Source organism: Phoca vitulina, unplaced genomic scaffold, assembly GCF_004348235.1.
Source record: "Phoca vitulina isolate PV1807 unplaced genomic scaffold, GSC_HSeal_1.0 scaffold49, whole genome shotgun sequence".
NCBI classification, from domain to species: Eukaryota; Metazoa; Chordata; class Mammalia; order Carnivora; family Phocidae; genus Phoca; species Phoca vitulina.
The window spans coordinates 4,391,760-4,410,540 of NW_022589752.1; the positions used below are offsets into that span (position 1 = coordinate 4,391,760).

The 18,781-nt window shown below is 43.6% G+C and overlaps 1 protein-coding gene across 6 annotated transcripts in view; it reads right to left on the reverse strand.

Moving 5' to 3' along the window:
* Positions 1 to 4,288: 4,288 nt before the first annotated feature.
* The window catches only part of ITPR2 (inositol 1,4,5-trisphosphate receptor type 2), a 493,497-nt gene continuing 479,004 nt past the window's right edge, over positions 4,289 to 18,781 (reverse strand). For 3 of the 6 annotated variants that reach the window (XM_032432655.1, XM_032432656.1, XM_032432658.1), the window contains 2 exons: positions 8,905 to 9,066; positions 4,289 to 8,187 (listed from right to left, as the gene is read on the reverse strand). In XM_032432655.1, coding sequence (XP_032288546.1) covers positions 8,101 to 8,187; positions 8,905 to 9,066 — 249 coding nt within the window. In that variant the 3' untranslated portion in view covers positions 4,289 to 8,100. Of the gene's footprint in view, positions 8,188 to 8,904; positions 9,067 to 18,781 lie in introns of those variants that run through there. The other 3 variants (XM_032432652.1, XM_032432653.1, XM_032432654.1) reach the window with 2 other exon arrangements.

Sequence of the window (18,781 nt, forward strand, 5' to 3'; positions counted from 1 at the left end):
ATCTGAGCATATTTGATAGGAAGTCCCATACCTTTTGAAACTCCTCCCTTGACTTTTGAAACCTCATTTCTTTTTGTTCTCACACTAGCTCTCTGATTTTTCTTACTCACTTTTTTTTTTTTTAAAGCTTCACTTGCAAATTTTCTTTGGGCTCTATCTTTGATCTTCTCTTCTTAATGTCTACACTGTCTTTTAGCATTCATTTATTCCTTTGCTCTCACTGCCATGTATGTCTATGACTTTTAAATCTTTTCTCTCTAGCCTTTATTTCTTTCATGGACTCTAAGCTTATATATCCAATGATCTAACAGATATTTCTTCCTGATGTCTCAAGGAACTAAAACTTAGTATGTCCAATAATAAACTCATCGCATACTTCCCCCTACAACCTACACCTCCAGTATTCCTTATTTCAATGGACAACAGCACTATTTTCCCATTCATCAAGCCCAAAGCCCAGGAGTCATTCTGGATTCCTCCTTTTTTTTCTCATTCTACACCCAATTGAGCACCAAAATTCTATAGATTTTCCCTTTTAAATATTTCTTGTAACCAACCTCTCTTTCTATCCCCAGTGCTTACTCCTTGAGAGAAAACCCTCATCATATCTTGCCTGAACTTTTGCAATAGTCCTTAAATACAGTAAGCACTAAATAAACATATCTTAAATATATAAACGTGGAGCTAGATTTTATTCAAAATTTCGTGGTTTGTTTTTTACATGAATGGTTGTTTGCTCTATCATATATTCATGCAACTGAGCTTTTTGGAGCTAAATTTTACATTTCTGCCAGTTAAAGTTCATCAGAATAGATTTGTTCATTGTTCCAGTTTTCTGACATTATTGTTACTGTCATCCATCATGTTCAGTCTACTCCCCAACTTTATGTCATCCCCACATTTTGTAATTTTGCCATCTATTTTTTATTCCAGACATTGAAATAAATGTTGGTCAAGAAAGGGCCAGTTGTAGAACTCTACTCTGATCCAGGACAAATTTTTGTGTCTTGTCTACAAGAATATCATGCAACTTTTCTTAAATGTCTTGTTGAAATCAATATAAATGGTGGCTATGGTATTTACTTCATCTACAATTCCAGTTATCCTATAAAAATGTAAATGAGTTTGGGAAAACTTATTCTCAGGAAATACTTGCTGGACTTAGTACAACTTTTGCTTCCTTTTAAAAAATGTTATTATTAAACTATAAAAGCAATTTTAAAAATATAGAAAATAAAGAGAAAGGAAAATAATGTATCATCCCAGCCATTTTAAAACAAATATCATTATGGTGCATTTTGTTCATGTCTTTTTGAGAAACATGCTTTTATACAGTTAATGGTGTACATATAATTGTAGCTATTTTTAAAGTTTATCCTACCTGTTTTCCAATGTTGCCTCAGTTTGCATAGTTCTCATAGATTCATCACATTCCATTCTATGAGTGAAGTATAAATTTTAAACACACCAAAATCACTGGACTTTGGACTGCACTCAATTTTTGAATTGTAAATAATGATATGATGAATATTTTGCATATGTAGATTTTTCTTTACTTTTTATTTTTCTTAGATACCTCCCAGAAGTGGTATATTTGGGTCAATTTTCTGGTGCCTAATACATGTGTCTGTATTAGTCAGGTAGGCTGGGTTATGCTACAGTAACAATCACACATACCCTGATCTCATTTATTTAAAAACAACCAAAAACTCCTTTAATTTCAACACCTTAATGCATGAACGTTTGTTTCTCGTTCATACCAATTTTGCTGTGCCTATCAAGGCTCTTCAGGATAGTTCCCTTCAAAGAGGTGACTCAGGGATTCAGTCTGGTTCCATCTTGGTTTCCATAATTGATGTGGTGAGGAAAGAACTGGAGGTTGTGGAGGGACTTTTTTCTGCCTCAACTTGTCAATCACTCACAATCCATTGGTCAGAACTAGTCATGGATTTTCCACTCAACTGCAATAGGTGCTGGGGAAACATGTCTAGTATGTGTCCAGTAGAAAAGGAACATCACTCTTAGTAAGCATTAAGGTCTACTCCAGTGGGATGGCTAGGTACTATGTCAATCTAGCTTAGCTGGAGCTATTATTCCCCAGAATCCCCTTTCTCGTAGGAGTACAGGTTAATTACGGGAGATACTTTTACAAGACGTGGTAGATGGAGGTGAAAGCAACAGCCCTCAAGTTCAGAAAGAATAGGCAACAGGCGCCCCTGCAGCTCACAGGCTCATCTCCTGGCACACGTTGTTGGCGGAGAGTAGCAGCCAGTCCACACCCCCCAGTGCCCATCAGATCTCCTTCAGCTTCTCTGAGACCTGGGTCCCATTCACGTGCACGTGCAGCTCCAAGGTGGAGAACGCCAGCTTCATTTTTCAGTCCCACAGGTTATGGAGTTTGGTGGTGGTGAGAGCTAGATGCATATTTTTGTTTGTCCCTATGGGTTCCAGTCTGTCCTTGTTTTTTTCCTGCTTCACACCCAGCTTTTCTTCCTGACTGCCAGCCCCGCTGACTTAGTGACTTCAGACTCACAGCCAGATGCAGAAGCACCAGCCTTCCATAGAGTCCTTCACTATAATTGCATCACATCAAAGTCTTAAAATAAATCTCCATCCTCATGATTTTACTTCTTTGATAAAACCTAATTGATATGAAATACAGTAATTTTTTTTTTTTTAACAGAGCAGGGTCTAATTTTAAGCTATTGTGTTCACAGAATTTTTATTTGAATATATTGCCAAGAAGACCAGGATCACAAAGCAACATTTTATCCATGTTGAAGAAGAAGGAAGAGGTTATGCCATACAGAAAAGCAGATACGATTGTCCGAAGTGAAGACAATGGTAAAATCAAAACTAAAAGCAGTTACTAGAACAGGGAGCAGCCTCAGAAACCTGTTTCTATGCAAACACATGTGACGGGGTGGGGGTGAGGGGGGCTTCGGAGGGATGTGTCGCAGTGCATTGCAGAAGAAATCCACACCTGTATCCACATTTCCACTGTGAGGAGGTAATTCTCCGAGGAGGTGATTTGAGCCCAAGGACCAGTGTTAAAAGGGAGCGGGCTAACCTAGGGGAAATCTGCATTGAAGTGTAAAAACCAGAATTTTCCATTAAATTGAGTCAAACTAAGTTCAATGACTAATCTCTGTTCCTATAAATCTTCTACCTGCATCAAGTTTGGTTTCTGTGTTTCTCTGTTTGGAATGTGGCCGACTCCATGGAAGGTACCCGCAGCTCTGCTGTTGTGGAAGGACACAGGAGAGGCTAATGCGCACAGATCTCTGGCCCTGCTGTGAAGCTAGAGGCTTTCCTGAGACTTCCGCAAAGCACCATAGCTGACCAAAGGCAGGGTGACTTGCAGACATCCATCACACTCCCCTCCACATGCAAACTCCTGCCCTTCGTGCCAATTATTCTTACTGGAAGAGGAACTCATTGTCCAATTTCCTTCCCTCACCCTTTCCTCCGATTCCAAGCAAAACAAGACAATTCTTGCCACACTGCTTCAAGGAACTGTGGCACACTGGGAAATGCCCACACGAGCAAAGAATTCTATTCACGGTTTGCATGTGATTCATGCAACTCGTTTTGATTTCAGCTGTTGCATGCTTCGTGGTCTTCTGAGGGGAACTATCCTCTTGAAGCACTGTGTGTTAAGAACCACGAAATGCTAGATGACCAAGTAGACTATGCCCACCGAGCCCACGCTGGGCCCCAGACACAATAGAGATATACCAGTAGGTGTTGGCCAATTGGGGATTTAGCCAACTCCCAATAAATGCTGGGCACGATGTTCCATTTGGATTAGCGCAGTGCAGCTCAAGCCACCAAATTTTTTGTCCTTCATGTCTCACTATGTAAAATAGCAATAATAATGACTTTCATACCAATGGATAGATTATGTAGAAACATGGTAAGAAATGAAAAAGGCACTTAAAGTATCACACGCAAAAAAAGTTACACAAATCCCATTTTATTCATAATTTATAAGTTATACTTATCTGGTCTTGGCATATTCTATTAGAATCATATTATTTGAGGCAAATACAGTAATACTCGACTGCAGGAAAAAAAACGATATGAGAAGTAGTGGTATGACAATTTTTTAAAAAGATTTATTTATATATTTATTTGTCAGAGAGAGAGAGAGAGAGAGAGAGAGAGAGAGACGGGCAGAGGAAGAAGCAGGCTCCTCGCCGAGCAAGGAGTTCGATGCGGGACTCGATCCCAGGACCCTGGGACCATGATCCAAGCCAAAGGCAGATGCTTAACCGACTGAGCCACCCAGGCTTCCCATGGTATGATAGTTTTATAAATGATTCAAGTCTGTGGAAACACTCCAGGTCAGAGATGATACTTGGATTTTGTTTTTGGATCTCTCTACTTCCACGTGTATGTTAGCGCCTCTGCTCGGTTTTGGTATTGTGTTTTCTTCTACTAAATGGCAGAGCTTGACCAACGAGTATTTCACAGATAGCCAATGAGTGACTGGAGGGCCTCAACCAGTCTCAGGCATTTTCTAAAAGCTGGACTTAGTTGTCAACTTTTGCAAATAGAAAGCTCCCCGGAGCTTCCCCACTCCCTACAAATGGTACGCACCCCACGATGTCACCCATGTTAGTGACTTGCCCAGCTCCTAGAAGCATGTGTGTTTGTGTTTAAGGTGGTTGCTCCACTCTTTCGAACGGTATCATGTGTCACTCATATTAGAACAGGTCTGTGGATTATTCCGTATTGATTTAAGAACAGCTGAGGGAGTATGCCTCTTACAGCTGTTCTTCCACAGAGCACTGTTTGAGGCCTGTTTAATTGTTAGCTCTCGGGTCTGTAATCTGTTACATCATTACACCTGGGCAGTATTTACCTACTTGCCCTCTAGTCCACTGGGCCTCTGGAGGGTCGGCTGTTTTCTTCTTATTATCTCTCATTTACTCCTTTTCCCTAACATAGCGAAGATCCAATCCTCACCTTCCCCGCCCAAATCCCCAGACCACCAGCCTGTCCACTGATCTCACCCCTGGCACGTGGGGGCAGGGGGGGGAGTCCTAATGTATTACTGTTTGTAATGAAACAACCACAAACTAAAAAGAGCAGCCAAAACAATGAGTTGTGAGCTGAGAATATGGAAATAAGCACATGATTAGTTCTGACTTGAATGGAATATCTTCCTGATATAATCAATAACCCACTAGAAACTGTATCTTCATCAACAGAAAAATTTCAGTAAGCAAGAAAATAAGCCCTTTCTAAATGAACTTTCTCAAGGGGTTGAAAAAATAATTTTTACATGTATATAATTTATTTATTAATATTATAGTCTTATAGGATACAAACACTCATCTCAAATGATATAAATTAGGAAACATACTTTCTTTAAACTCTTGGGCCTCAGAATGTAGCATGCAGGGGAATAAAATCTTTTTGAAATTAAAAATTATATTCAGCAGAAACTGATACTTTTAAACTGACATGTATTTTAATAACTAAGGAGTAAGACATTTCCCTTAACATCAAAATCAAAGATTACTGTACTCATTTTAATATCACTATATAAATATAAAAGCATTAACTGAGACTTGCCTAGGTCAAATATTCCAGTTGCGTTAACAAATATATACATAACAAGTATGAACTTACATCAAATGTCAAATTTCCCCATTATTACCTTCTTGTGACATGACTTTAAGAGCCTGGAGAGTGTCTTTTTTCTTTGCTTTTTTGTTTTGTTTTGTTTATTTTGCTCTATAATCTCTAAGTATCTAGGCAGGAAAGAAAAACACAACTGAGAAATATTCCGGTTTTGAACAAGTAAGAGGTCAGTTGCAATCTCTTTCGGATACTTCCCATTCGAGAAAACATGCCGTGAAATGGTGAGCTGCCCCTGACAACGGGTGGAGAGGTCAGGCCATTTGTCGATAGCAGTTATATACCCAATGGCTTATTCACTATAAAAAAGAACTAGCATGGCCCCAGAAAAGAATAGATAGTTCATCAAGTGAAAAGCAGGTTGCTCTCATTGGACAAATTAATCTCTTCTCTTGATGTTCAGACATCAAAAATATCTTCTTTCATGTTAAAACAGAGATGGGTTCCTACCCTGGAATAGGGTCAATCTTTACCAATTTCCTCTTCTTCTCCCCATCTGCAAACTCTCTGTCTAATTAAAATACTTTAAAGTGTACCTTCACCTAATACTGTTATAACAATGATGGTCTTGGATTAAAACAATGACTGCTTTGGTCGACTTTGGTTTGGTGAAGCCATTTTAAAAAAATCAAGTATGTGATATCATTCAAAGTTTTACAGTAAAGCATTAAGGGTCACTGAACCACAGTGAAATTTCTCGTACACTTGTTGAATGCTACTAGGTTCAAAGTTCTGTCCTGCAGGCAGATATATATCCCAATTTCTTAGTATTTTGGGATCATGGCTCTTCTGGTAAGGAAAAATACTATGGTGTCACAGTAAAGAATTTTTAGCGTGGGGAAGTACTGGGGTGGGGGGTGGGAGGTGGGAGGTACCAGTAGATTCAGGTAAGAAACTGTTGCTCTGGGTTTCCACAGCTTCACTCCAAGTCCACATTTCAACATTGTGGGAGAAGGATGGGTTCAGGAATCCTTTATAATCTACCCAGACCATGATTTGAGAATTTTAAGAGCCAATAGTTTTAAACTAAATGACAACAATCCAAAAAGCTTTAAACTTTAAACTCGTAGCAAACCCTATCCAGACTTTAAACCTTGGTGGTAATAACTTGAGAGTTTTAAGACTCCGGAGGTAATTGTTTGTTCCTTGGGGGGCAGGCGCCAGAGGTCAATTTGCAAAGCATCTCCCAGAGTCTGGGGTCAGGGGCCTTGTCCTCTCACCATGCAGCTGTTCTTCATTACCTGTATTTTGCTTTAAAATCCTAAATGTATAGTCTCTACGAATATTATGAGCACGGCAGGTTATTGTCTCCCTCCACAAATCCTGGTTGCATAACTTTAGCTAAAAACAATTTGGGGAAGAGATGATTATCTTTCTACCTTCTGAAAAGCTCTTACTGATACAGTTTAAAATCTGCAACTGAAATGCTGCATTTTCTTGAGTCTTCAATACATTTCTTGGATTTTTTTCCCCCTAACTGCAGAGATAGGATAAATAAAACCACTCAGTTCCTTAAGCACAGCAAACACGAATCAAATAGCTTTTACTCCATATTTATAAAAGGCAATGTGACCATCATAAGTTTCTCAATATTCCCTGTCACCTTTAAGCATTTCCATTTATTATTTTCAATATATTTTAAGAGCATACAGATGTTCGCAAAAAAAAAAAAAAAATCTTCGCCGGGGCTTACTGTCAGCTTTTTCTTCCCCAAATCTTTTAAAATCTTCCCCCTCATGACTTAAAACATATTTGAACAGGTTACATGAAAATCCCCTTTTGAGCTCCACAGTGTCATCCCCTTTGCAGCCGGGAGAAAGCACTCACATTCTAGTTGCGCTATCAGCATGAGGGGCACGAGCTCCAAAGCACTACGTTCCGAGAGCTGGAAATCCACTGTGTTGCACGTTATAAATAAGAAAATTGCCCTGTGACAGCTACGGTTTGGAAGCATTAACATTCTTCTTTGCAAACCTCATTTTTAATCTTTGCTGTTACTTTCCTTAGGAAATCTTAGCCCCTGTATGAATTCCTGTATCGCTAACCTATACGCCGTATTTAAAAGAAATAAATCCCAACCGACCGCGACGAAGGTCACCATCAGCATTTAAGACAAAACTGACTCTTACTGATCTAGCCAAAGGTCGTTCTGTCCCTGCCGCGCCCCCTTGCACCCTGCCTCCCCCTATCCTCTCCTTCCATTTCGAGCAAGCTACTGCACGTTACATTAAGAATGTATGATGTGTGCTTTCTAGCTTTTAAGTTTGGTCTTCTCAACCATGAAAACACAGTTATAAATTGTTCTCAGAGCTAAACCACTCAACATCTTGGCACTTGGTTGTTTTTAACTTTCAACAATAGGCACTGTTCACTCCCCTCCATCTCAGTTCTTTATTCAGTGATCAGGCAGGACACTGATGAAAGGCTAGTCACGGCTTCCCCCCCATGGTATCAGTGTGGTGGCATGTGATGATTCACATGGGGTGTGTTTGATCCGAGAAAGCCCAGTCTCTGCTTATTCTTCCTTTGTTCTGTCATCTGGGGGAAAAGAGAGAGTGAGTTGAGCTGATTGTCTCACTTTTGCCCAGTGCTGGTGGGCTATGCAATGTGGGGTTAATATTTCCCAAGCATCTACAGTCTGTCTGGCATCCTCTAGAATATAGTTACCAAAAAAAAAAAAAAAAAAAGGAAAATATTTTTTAAAGTGAATTTCCATAAACAGAAAAAAAAAAAAGGCAAACCCCTCTCTGTGGTTAAAAACAGGAACCATGGTTCTTTTCAAGCAGCCCTGACTTGTCAGATAATCATCACCATCACCGTAGTCATTTTAATAGCTACCACAGCTACTTTTGATAGTATTTTTACTACTGCTAATAATTTCACATGATGAAGGGGTTGATTATAGCATTGAAATGACAGGTCCCGAGGACGATCTGCCTTCCCGATGAGCTTAGTAATTGCTAGGATGGCAGAAAATATAATTTTCTATCAGAAAGTGCAAAGAGGCCCTTGTATTTTGGCACTTGCTCCTTCTCCCCCACAGCCCCCATTCCATACATGGAGAAGACTCACACAGGTGGGAATGGGATAAGGAGAAGCCTCGAGCTGCCGAGATGTGGCTCTCACAGCGGAGCATGGGGGCTCCTTATTGGGATTTACAGCTCTCTGTGATTAACAGTCCTGCTCCCAGGAGCCTCAGGTGTCCCCTGACTCCACCCCACCCAGCTGCAGCCCCAGACCCCCGAGCACACCGACCTGCTCCTTGAGCTCTGCCAGTTGTGTCGACAGCTGTTTGACCAGGCTCATGGTGGATTCCAACTTCTCCTGCAGGTTCCGAATCTCGTTTTGCTCACTGTCTCCTTCACTGCTAACGAGGGACATGGCTCGCATCCGAGGAAACCAGTCTAAATTCTTCTCCTAGAAGCAAATACATGTTCAAGAGCAAGGGAGTAAGTACTGGAGGGGAGCCTGGAGTTCTGCAAAGAAGGGTTATAGGTGTTCATTAGTATTAACATTTAAATCAAAGTTTCTTGGTACTCAAAGCAAAAGGGACTCTTTCTAGCCAGGTCTGGGGACGGTCTGCGGATGGGAACGAAGTGCAGGTTAGGCTTTGGTTTTCATGAGCTGGAGGAAGATTCTAAATGTTGGAACAAACTTCCTATGGGCTCCCAGGGAGGTCCTGGGGAAAGCATTTAGCACAGCACCCTGGACCCAGAGGGCATTCAGTGAATCCTGATGAATGATGAGGTAGGGTCTGGAGGCTGCGGAGAACAGATCCAAGTAGGTGTGGGTACAGGACAGGCATGAGCTGTTTCTCCCTCACTCCAGAAAAGAAAGGGGTGGCAGAATAGGAGGGTGGTAAAAGAAATGTTTCAGTTCCAGCCACCCATGCTAAACTAGTTTACCGCCCACTTCCCCAAGACAGGCTTTGAGCTCTGCTCAGGCAAGAGGAAGTGGGAGGGCATGGCCCTAGGTTACTCTGTCTGCTCCCTTTGGAAACATTTTATTACAGTGAGGATGAGGTTTCGGAGTTAGACTTCCCCAGGGGGCAATAGCTGGTACCACTTCTGTTTTTCTAGGCTGACTGGGTGTAGGGGTGTGTGTATGTGTGTAGCCCTCCACTGTTGTAGAAACAAGGAGTTTACCCGATGCCCGGCTCTCTCGAAAACTCTGATTGCTTAACATCATAGAATCACCGTGCATTACTTAGAGTACACTTTTCAATCCTCAAAAGAGCTTGCAAGGTAAATCATATTGTCCCCATTTTACAGATGAGACAACGAGCCACCCCAACAGTTTAAACACCCATTTGACAAGTGAGGGAATGGCAGAGATAGGATGTAAAGCCAGATGAGCCTTTCCACCACTGACTGGGTATGTCAGCTTGCATCGCTACTTACCTCCCTATTTCTCTAGGTCACCTTTTCCCAACATCCTTAGCGGTGATCTCCCCACTTAAGATTCCTCCCACTTCAGAAAAGCCCACTGCAGGGGCTGCCATGACTTCTGCCCGGTCAATCACTAGAATGAGGGTCCACAGAGTACTTTCCTCCCCTGAGGTTCAGTGGGAAGGTCTGACCTGTCTCTGTCCTTCTGTCTCAATCTCGTCTAGCCATGGGGCTGTTGCTGGTGTTCTGCAGTTATTGTCACTGCTCAGAAAACAACAAGTTCTTTATGGTTCCCTATCCCCAATGCAATGAAAAGGGCAGATAAAGAATTAAAGAGAAAACAGGGGCGCCTGGGTGGCTCAGTTGGTTAAGCGACTGCCTTCGGCTCAGGTCATGATCCTGGAGTCCCGGGATCGAGTCCCGTATCGGGCTCCCTGCTCGGCAGGGAGTCTGCTTCTCCCTCTGACCCTCCTCCCTCTCATGCTCTCTGTCTCTCATTCTCTCTCTCTCAAATAAATAAATAAAATCTTAAAAAAAAAAAAAGAATTAAAGAGAAAACACATTAAAGAATTTGAAACTGCATTTAAACAGCTGTAGCTAATTAGCATTTCAAAGGAGGATGGTAACTTAGTTTGAAGCGCAGAGTGACAGCCAAATTCATTCATTCGATCAGTCCTTCAGCATCTTTTGCCTGGTATTTAGAAAATCAGATAAGATATTTGCTCCAAGGGGCTTGTGGCTTAGGACAGCCTTCCACGAAAAGTGGACTGTGCACTGTGTATATCAAAATCCTCAGGGGTTGCTTGTTAAAACTGCAGAGTTCAATCCCACTACCTCTTTCCAAATCAGAACCTCTTTGGGAATGTGCATGATGCCTACATGCACTCCAGCTTAAGAACTCTGGTCTATGCAGACAAAGAAGATACATGATAACCGCTGGAGTAATGGCAGGGTAGGGAGATGGACTGAAGGGGAAAGATCTGGAATAGCTGTTGTGGGGAGTGGGAGGAGGAAGCTAAATAAGGACCCATTAAATGCTTCTAGGGCTGGATGGGTGGCCCAGCAAACTGGGAAACCATGCCTTATCATGACACCTGCAAAAACCATGGTTTTCCAACAGCCCAGTTGATGCGCAGGTGAGGCAGAGAGCTGGACTGATGCAAGATGATGTGTCCTGTATCAGAAAGACACGGTGTTGGGAAGCTAGGACTGTCAGCGAAGTGCTGGCTGGAGTGAGGAACCTGGTAGGCAGGATGGAGAACAACAGACCTGGGCTCCCTGCTCTATAAGCACTTAATCCTTTCAACAGCACACTGGTTCTCTTATCTGCTTAGTATCTATATTCTTTACAGTATTATCTACGGTCGGAGCTTTATAAATGAAGAAACTGAGGCTAGCACATGGTTTAGCTGGGACCCCAACCCAGACCTATCTGCATCGAGGTCTCTTGCAAGGCAAGATGGAAGACTGTGAACAGAAAGTGCAATGATAAAATCGAAGATTCCGAGGGTAGGACAACTTCAGGAAATGAAGTTTTTAGGGTGAGAGTGCCTTCAATCTGCTAAAATATCAGGGAATTGAGGGAGTTAGTATTTAGTGGGTATAGAGTTTCCGTTGGGGAAGATGCAAATTCTCTGGAGAGGGTTGTAGCAATGGTAACGTGACTATACGTAATTCCGTAAAACTGTACACTTCAAATGGCAAATTTTATGTTATGTGTATTTTACTACAATTTAAAAAAAAATCACTGGATTTGCAGGGGCTGATCTTTTGGATGAATTGTGCACCAAGTCCCTGAGGTCATCCTGAAGGCGGTCAGTGGCTGGGGTGGATGAGGAGGCTGTGGGTGATGAATGTACAGGAGTGAGTGGGAGGTAGCAGAGGGCAGTGATGGGAAAGGGTTGAAAAGGCATTTTCATGTGCGAGTGAAGATGCAATGATTCCTTAGTGAAGGGCAGCCCAGTCAGCAGGGCCCTCAGTGCGGAAGGGTTGGGGAAATAGGCAGCTGTCAGCAAGTGGGCTAAACGAGGGACTGTCTTGGAGCCAGGAAGGCAGCATTCTGGGACAGGAGAGGTGGCTTGTACCAGGATAGGGATTCTAGGGAGCCAGAAGGGTTGGAGAGCCTCAGACAGCTGGGCCTGGAGTGAGAAGGTGCTAATGGACATGGTGATACCCAGGGTCAGGATGGTGGAAACATCAACTTTCAGAAAGTCTCCAAAAGAAACAGAAGGAAACCATTGCTCTGATGCTTAGCCAAGATGCATCACTACTTCAAAGAGAACATGGCTCAGACTCTTGTGAAACCACCTTTGAAGGGATCCTATTGTAGGTGTCCCAGGGTCAGGACTCTCCCTACACACTCATTCTTCACTTGTCCCTGTGTTCATCCATTCATTTACTCATTCTCGCTGTGTTTACCACGTCAGTGCTAGGCACTGGGAAAACAACATTGAGCAAAACAGCACAGTTCCAGTCTAGGTGGGGAGTAAAGACTTCTGCCAAAGGCTGGTGAAAGCAAGGACAAGCTCGTGCTTGTGGGCCCTATGGTCCTATCTCATGGTCCCCAAAAGCTGTTCTCGTTTTTTCCTCACCTTTCTTCCTTTTGCTGCTTGTATCTTTCTCTGTTTCTGCCTGTTTGCTTGTGTCTCAATCTCTTCTCTCCCACGTTTGTGCTTTTGTTTTATTCTGGCCTTCCTCTCTACATCAATGGACCATAATCGGAAACCTATATACTGTGTGTAATTAACACTTCTTTTCAGTATTGAATGCTCTGTAGATCCTTTCCTTAATTTTTAAGGAACTGGACAGAAATGTTTTACATCTCTCACTAAAATGGAAAAAAATAACCAACCTAAATTGTTCTCTGTCCTCTTTTTTACAAATAAATCCAGTCTTTTAAAAATAATGTTCACAACTGATGTTTCTTCAAATGAGTGCAGGAAGTATGTTTTTTTTTCACCAAAATTAACTCAAATACAATAGTGTTCTCAGAATAAATGCTGCATTTGCTTTTTCATCAAAAGTGGCCCCCAATTAAATGCTCCAAGGTTCCTCTTTCTGCTCTCATGGCACAATGAGCGGCTTCCATGGAAGGCTCAGACTGAGCAGGGTGAGACCCTGGATTTTTGTCTAAGCCAGAAACGCAAGAGAGACGTACAGAACAGGACACCACTTCCTTACCCTGTTGGCTTGTAATGTGCCTGCCATCTAACAAAGCAGCTTGATTTGATCCGTTATTTCTCAGTTACTCATATAGGCTATGTACATCTTGTGATCATGCACATGACTGGTAGATTCCCATGTTGACTTCTGTTAGTCAATATGAAATCATTTCCTTCTTCCACCAGGAATGAAAATATTTGACCACAGGGTAGCATAAAGTCGGAGAAGTTGCAGATTAACTGTTAGGCTCTGAGGTGATAGCGTAAGAACCTAGTAACTCGGTGAGTGGAAATTCAGAGCTTCTCGAGGGTTCTAAAATGCAAAGCTCAGAGATAAACCAGTCACATCTCTGCGAAAGGACTCACAAAGCATGCTGACCATCACCCTCTAGCTATCCCTAGATTCTCAAAATAATGTACCTTTCTAGATGACCAGAAAGGAAAAAAATCTTTCAAATAGTACGTTCAACAGTCAGATCAACATGATTTATTTACTTTTGTAGTTATTCAATAAAATGATTAGGGTGTCAGGTGTCCCTTAAGGTTAGCTATGCTGTTTTCATGTTTAGTTCTTCAGCGTGATACCCCATTTGTGCCAAAGAGGCAATGTGGTCTGATGGAAAGATCACGGACCTAAGAGTCAGAACACCTGGGTTCTGGTTTTAACGCAGCTGAAAACTAGCTATGTGATACAAGGGGAGGGGGGAGCCTGGCTCTCTGAGTCCCAGTTTCCTCATCTGTAGGACCAGAATGTGACCCCAGGTGATCTCTGTGTCTCCTCCAGTTCATCCTTCTGTGAGCCACGAATTCGAGGCAAGCTTCACAAATCAAATTGCTGAGACAAGTCTTGAGCTTGCCAAGTGAGCAAACAGAAACATAGCATTAAGGCTAGAAGCGACCTTGAAACCACATAAGCCAAGCTCAGCACGGTACAAATGCCCAGCCTGAAACCTAGAAAGTTTAGGTTTCCTGGAGGTCTTAAGTACAGTGGCAGATGTCCCTGCACTTGATTTCCACTTCTGGACAAATTCCTCCACCTTACATAGTGGGACAGTTTTTATGGAATCTATGCCCATTGATGCTTCACTGGCCGTGGGCTCAAGAACATGTAGGATTGTAATGATTTCCCTCCACGTCAGAGTGAGATTAAGAAGTAATGGGATGTATTTCCCTGATGACTAGTGATTTTGAACATTTTCTCATGTGTCTGTTGGCCATTTGTATGTCTTCTTTGGAGAAGTGTCTGTTCATGTCTTCTGCCCATTTCTTGACTGGATTATTTGTTTTTTGGGTGTTGAGTTTGGTAAGTTCTTTATAGATCTGGGATACCGGCCCTTTATCTGAACACTACATCAAAAACTAATGATGTACTATATGTTGGCTAACTGAACATAATAAAAAAAAAGAAGAAGTAATGGGATGGATTTCAGTGAACCAAGCTTTGGTGAAGTTGCCTTGTGTTTTTTTTAGCTCTATTAGTTACCCATTAAAAGTTGCCTGCTTGTAAGCTAAAGAGGAAGCAAGGACTGTATTCTCCATCATAGTAATTGATCCCACTTGTTGGCTACCTAGCAAGTGTCAGGCACTTTAGTCATGCTCTGGCAAACACCCACAACAATTCCACAAGGTAGAGACTGCTATCATCCCTGTTTTATAGATGAGAACACTGAGGCAGGAAAAGGATTAGTTTCTTGCCCAAGGCCACACAGGTGTTCCGTAAGTGGCTGGGCCAGCCCTTGGCCTCCACCCTGTGCAACTGGAAGTCTTGTGGTCCTTTCACTGCTTTGGACTAATTCACGTCTAATGGAGGGGTCATTGCTTAGCTTCTGAACTTGCCAAGGAAAACAGACCACAGTGAGAATATAATAACTTGAGCCCCCTTGGTTACTTCTGGGGTATGCTAGAGGTTTACTTATTGAAAATATGAAACACAAAGCCTCTAGGCAGTCTATCAGATCCATATGCAGATACTGATGAAAATGCATCGACACTTGACATTCACGGCAATTTTGCAGAGTGCTCTAAAGTATTGCTAATGAGGGGTAACACACTGAACATACCATGTGTTGTACTGTCACGGAATGTCAATAAACCATTTAATATAGACCTTCACCTCTCTTTCCACTCTCCCTGACTCTGCTTAGAATGTGCTGTCACAAGACCATTTTTGCTAAGGTCTTGGTTACCATCTCTCTTCTAAGTCTTCTGTTTACTACATTTTCCAATCTGAAATCATTTGCAAAGCCTCCTAGGCTGACAAGTATAACCATTTCCCCAAAGCCTCAGTATGACCCGCTGCATTCCTCTCTTTGCCTTCTGGTTTGAAGATCTCAGCAGAAATGGCTCTCCAAAGGAACATTGGCAATGCAAATACTACCTACTTACTGGAAGGTCCCTGAGGGGAAACACCATCGCTCCTTTCCGGGAACTTCGGACCTACAAAAATAACCTGGAACAAGGATTCTTTGTGAAGTGAAAGTAATCATTTTGGCAAGGGGGAAGACTTCATGTACCCCAATCCAGCCTCTGCTCAATGGAGTAGAGGCATGGGGGGGGCTGCTCACCCTCTCACCAACATGGTGACCTTGATGGCAGGTCAAAAACTTAAGGGACACCCACAAAACTGGCATCTGGGTTTCTAGCCTTGTTCCCAGCCTTAAACATCGCACCTGCCTATGACAAGTATTGCCTAACGTGGGCAACAAAAAGGCTGGTTCTCATGGGGGTTCAGATGCAGACCCTGGGTTCATGAGGAAGGAAGGATGAGCTGGAAAATACACAACTTGTCTGACAAACTTTAGGGACTGGAGGGGACATTAAGGATCTAGCCTATTCCTGGATTGACAAATAAAAGAAAAACTTGGCAATTCATTCTATGTGTTTAAAAAAATGACATGAAGGGGTGCCTGGGTGGCTCAGTCGTTAAGCGTCTGCCTTCGGCTCAGGTCATGATCCCAGGGTCCTGGTATCGAGCCCCGCATCGGGCTCCCTGCTCCGCGGGAAGCCTGCTTCTCCCTCTCCCACTCCCCCTGCTTGTGTTCCCTCTCTAGCTGTCTCTCTGTCAAATAAATAAATAAAATCTTTAAAAAAAATAAATAAATAAAAAAAAATAAAATCTTTAAAAAAAAAATGACATGTTACAGAACTGGAAGGTTCCTTTGCCAGTCCTTATTAACTGTATCTTCCTTCCTTCTGTATCTCCCTGTTTATTCTGTACCCTTATCTCCCTGTATCTTTCTTCTGTAACTGGTGGGTTCCTGCAAATGTAGTAGAGTACAAAATTTGTATTGTTTGAACAAATGTAAATGTGGTAGCTATCCAAAGCAAATCTGTATCGAATGATTTTGTAAAGCAACAAAACCCCTTTATAGTGGCATTGTCAGACCTTGAAATATTTTAAAAATCTAAATGCTCAGATATCAAGTCTGCATAATGTATGTGAAAGCGGTTTGAACGTTACAAAGCACTACACAAACACAAAGTATCCTTGGACAGCTGAGGCGGGATGTAGAGAAGCTGGGGCCCCTACCTTTTAGCTGTGGAGGGCACCTAACCGAATGCTCAGTGAGCAGTGACCACTGGTGTGATGACCATGCTCTGCTCCTGCCTGGCCCCGTCCATGGCATCACCTCCAGCGTGTGGATGGGAAGGGGGCTGCTGGCCTGGGAGGCTGTCAGGAAGTAGTCATTGCTCCAGAAGGCAGAGAGAGAGAAAGAGGTCCCGTGAAGGAGGAGTGTACCGTTATGAAACCAACGTAACAGAGCTCTTTATCCCAGCAGGGCTGCAGGTTGGGAATCAAAAGGCGACAGCTGGGAGGGACTGGAAGCTGGTCCAATTCTACAACTCCCTGTTTCCTCTGCAGCAGAACCGAGGCGGGAGCGGGCATGACCTGTGGCCAGTGCGGGGCGAGCAGGGGGCCAGGGATGCTCACCACCACCTCGCAGCCTCGCAGCCTCGCAGGCTCGAGCGTCAGCAGAGGTGGAAACACGAAGGCCCCTCTCTCTGTGGCTTCCTCTCCTTAGCGAGCCAGAGGGAAGCAAGTGAATGTGGGGGTCAGGCGAAAAGGGGGTCAAAGCAGTTCAACAAACTTATAAAAGTGTCTTAGGAAGAGCGTTAGGCTCTGGAGTTCTGAAGACTCACAGGTCAAGATTCCTGTCCTCCGACATTTCCAGACTGGTGGGGGAGCTAGGAAGTGGTAAAGGTGGCTGGAAACGAGGGCTGTGGCTTCCTGCAATGGGCAGAGGCGCTGCATGCACGAGGCCGACCAGAAAGTCATTCCCCGAGGGTGGGATGCGTGCCAGATGGTGGCTATTTTGGAGGCTGAGAGAACTGGGCTCTCCAAAGTCTACCTATGCCAGGGAACCTGAAAATGCAGCAGTGTTGGAGAGCAGGGCTCGCCGGAGCGACCGAGAAAGAGGTGCTGGTACAGGCGTGACGAGGACCCTTCAGGTTAGCTCTGTGCCCCCGGGGGCTAGTGGCGGGTTCCACCACGGACAGCGGGCTGGACTGTAAGCAGAGACTATGGCCCCTGAAAACCCACCTTGCTTCCCATCGCTGTTCCTTGTCCTGCCCTCCTTCCCAGCCTCCACAATGAGAGGGAAGTCATGGCTGTACCCAAAAGCAAAACTGCGTGGGGATTCTCTTTTGGTCCCAGTCTTCTCATCCTAGCTAACATCGGGTGTCTACAAAACGCATCAGCTGCATCTGCCAATGGTCGAGTTCTGATCTGTCTCCAGCTGACCAGGCACCCAGGGACAGAGCCACCGTGAGAAAGAGAGTGGTCCTTGGCTGGGAGGGCAAGAGGGCCTGGGCCCAATAGTAGCTTAGGGCTGCTGGGAGCTGTGGTCCTGCTGCCAATAACTAACAGGATTGCTAGGAACACTAAGGGGCACAAGGCTCTGGCTGGGGGGGTGCCTATGTAGTGGGCCAGTTGGAGGGCTATGAGGGATGAGGCATGGAGCCAACCTGGAGCAGCAACCAGAGAGGGGGGAGTGGAGCCCAGCACTGTGAGCTGCTTTGAGCCCTCGGCCAGCTCATTCTGAGATACATGGCAGTACTAGACCCAGGGACTGGAACCCAGTCATGGGTCTTGATGATGCAGTGAGCAGGGGGCTTGTCTGCCAAGCGGCTGTGAGTGAGCAAGGAACCAAAGGACCTGCCCCAGCATTTCCCTAGATCCCTATTGCTGGTTTTCCTACATAAGTGTTAAGTGGGAAACACTCTGACCACACGCACACGTGCATGCGCACACAGAGTGAGTAAAACTTGCGCATTAGAGGAGGCTGTTGGGGATGCCAGATGGCTCCAAGGTGCTACCCACAGACTGCGGTGGGCACAGTGCTAAGCTGAAGGGCCAATCATTTCCCTTCCTGTTTTTGTTTTTCTTTTCTTGTCAATTCATAACTCCACTTAATCTGTATCTTTATCCTTGAGGCTTTAACTCATTTTTAAACTTTTATTAATTTCCATATTTTATCTCTTAAGTTTCTCTTGGCCTCTTTATCAAAGAATATAAATGTTTCAGGGCACTTAGGTGGCTCAGTCAGTCAAGCCTCTGACTCTTGGTTTCGGCTCAGGTTCATG